The sequence below is a fragment of the Propithecus coquereli genome, unplaced genomic scaffold, assembly GCF_000956105.1.
Source record: "Propithecus coquereli isolate 6110/MARCELLA unplaced genomic scaffold, Pcoq_1.0 Scaffold45, whole genome shotgun sequence".
NCBI classification, from domain to species: domain Eukaryota; kingdom Metazoa; phylum Chordata; class Mammalia; order Primates; family Indriidae; genus Propithecus; species Propithecus coquereli.
This window is the reverse complement of record NW_012150285.1, coordinates 4,510,070-4,511,014: the sequence shown is the minus strand read 5'-3', so window position 1 is coordinate 4,511,014 and position 945 is coordinate 4,510,070. Positions and strand designations below refer to the sequence as shown.

Below are 945 nucleotides of genomic sequence, written 5' to 3'. Positions count from 1 at the left end.
AAGTTTGAGTTTCTTTCCATATAAATCTACATTGTTCCTTCTATTTCATGTCAAATTCAGGCAAATGCTAACAATGTCCTTGGTTCTCTGAAACTGTGAAAATGAGTAATATGAATCATGCTAAAATAAGCAGTTATTTTCTTCTGCAGTAGTGGAAGATCATCACAGGTTGTTTTCTAGAAGCAAAGCTAGAGCAGGTCCACATGTATTAACAGCAACACCGATAATTGTGGCAATATTCTTATCAGAGAAGAGTGCAAGTATTTTTGGAAGGAGGAGCCAAGAAAAGGAAAAAATTATTCATTCTGAATAGAATCAACAACAAATAAGCATTCAAAAATTTCCCGTATAACAGGGTCACAGAAAGTTCATGATTAACTCTAAAATGTCCATTATTTTGTGCTTATTAACTAATAAAACAAAGCTATATATAATCTCAAACATAGGTATCCCTTACTATTCAAACTCAGGAACTGGTTAGACTCGAACAATGATGTTACCTATACATTATTTGTATGAGAAAAAGCAATAAAGAGTAAATAAAGATGTTTAAGCATGGTACAATAATTTCACAAATGAATGAATGAATATACTACATCAAAGTACAGATTATGTAACATTATTACCTCCATTGTATGTGTCTTCCCAGATGATGTTTGTCCATATGCAAATATTGTCCCATTGTATCCCTCAAGTACATCTAGGAGAAAATAAGAGATTTTAAACTTCAGGGAATTTTTTCCTTAAAATTCATAAGAAATTACTTAAAGAATGTTATAGGAAAACGTCATATGTTTATCCTTAGTGACGTAGAAAAAACTCTAAATTAAATTCACACACACAACTCTATTCCTAATCCATGCACACTCAATTCTGTATAACAAAGTACTTGTGCAAAGAATGGTGACAAAGATTCAGATTTTCTTTTCTTTTTTTTTTTTTTTG

At 30.9% G+C, this 945-nt stretch overlaps 1 protein-coding gene across 1 annotated transcript in view; it reads right to left on the bottom strand.

Moving 5' to 3' along the window:
* KIF5B (kinesin family member 5B) overlaps positions 1 to 945 on the bottom strand; it is a 118,776-nt gene that overhangs the window by 82,805 nt on the left and 35,026 nt on the right. Inside the window, exon 3 of the mRNA XM_012654843.1 lies at positions 594 to 700. Coding sequence (XP_012510297.1) covers positions 594 to 700 — 107 coding nt within the window. The remainder of the gene's footprint in view (positions 1 to 593; positions 701 to 945) is intronic.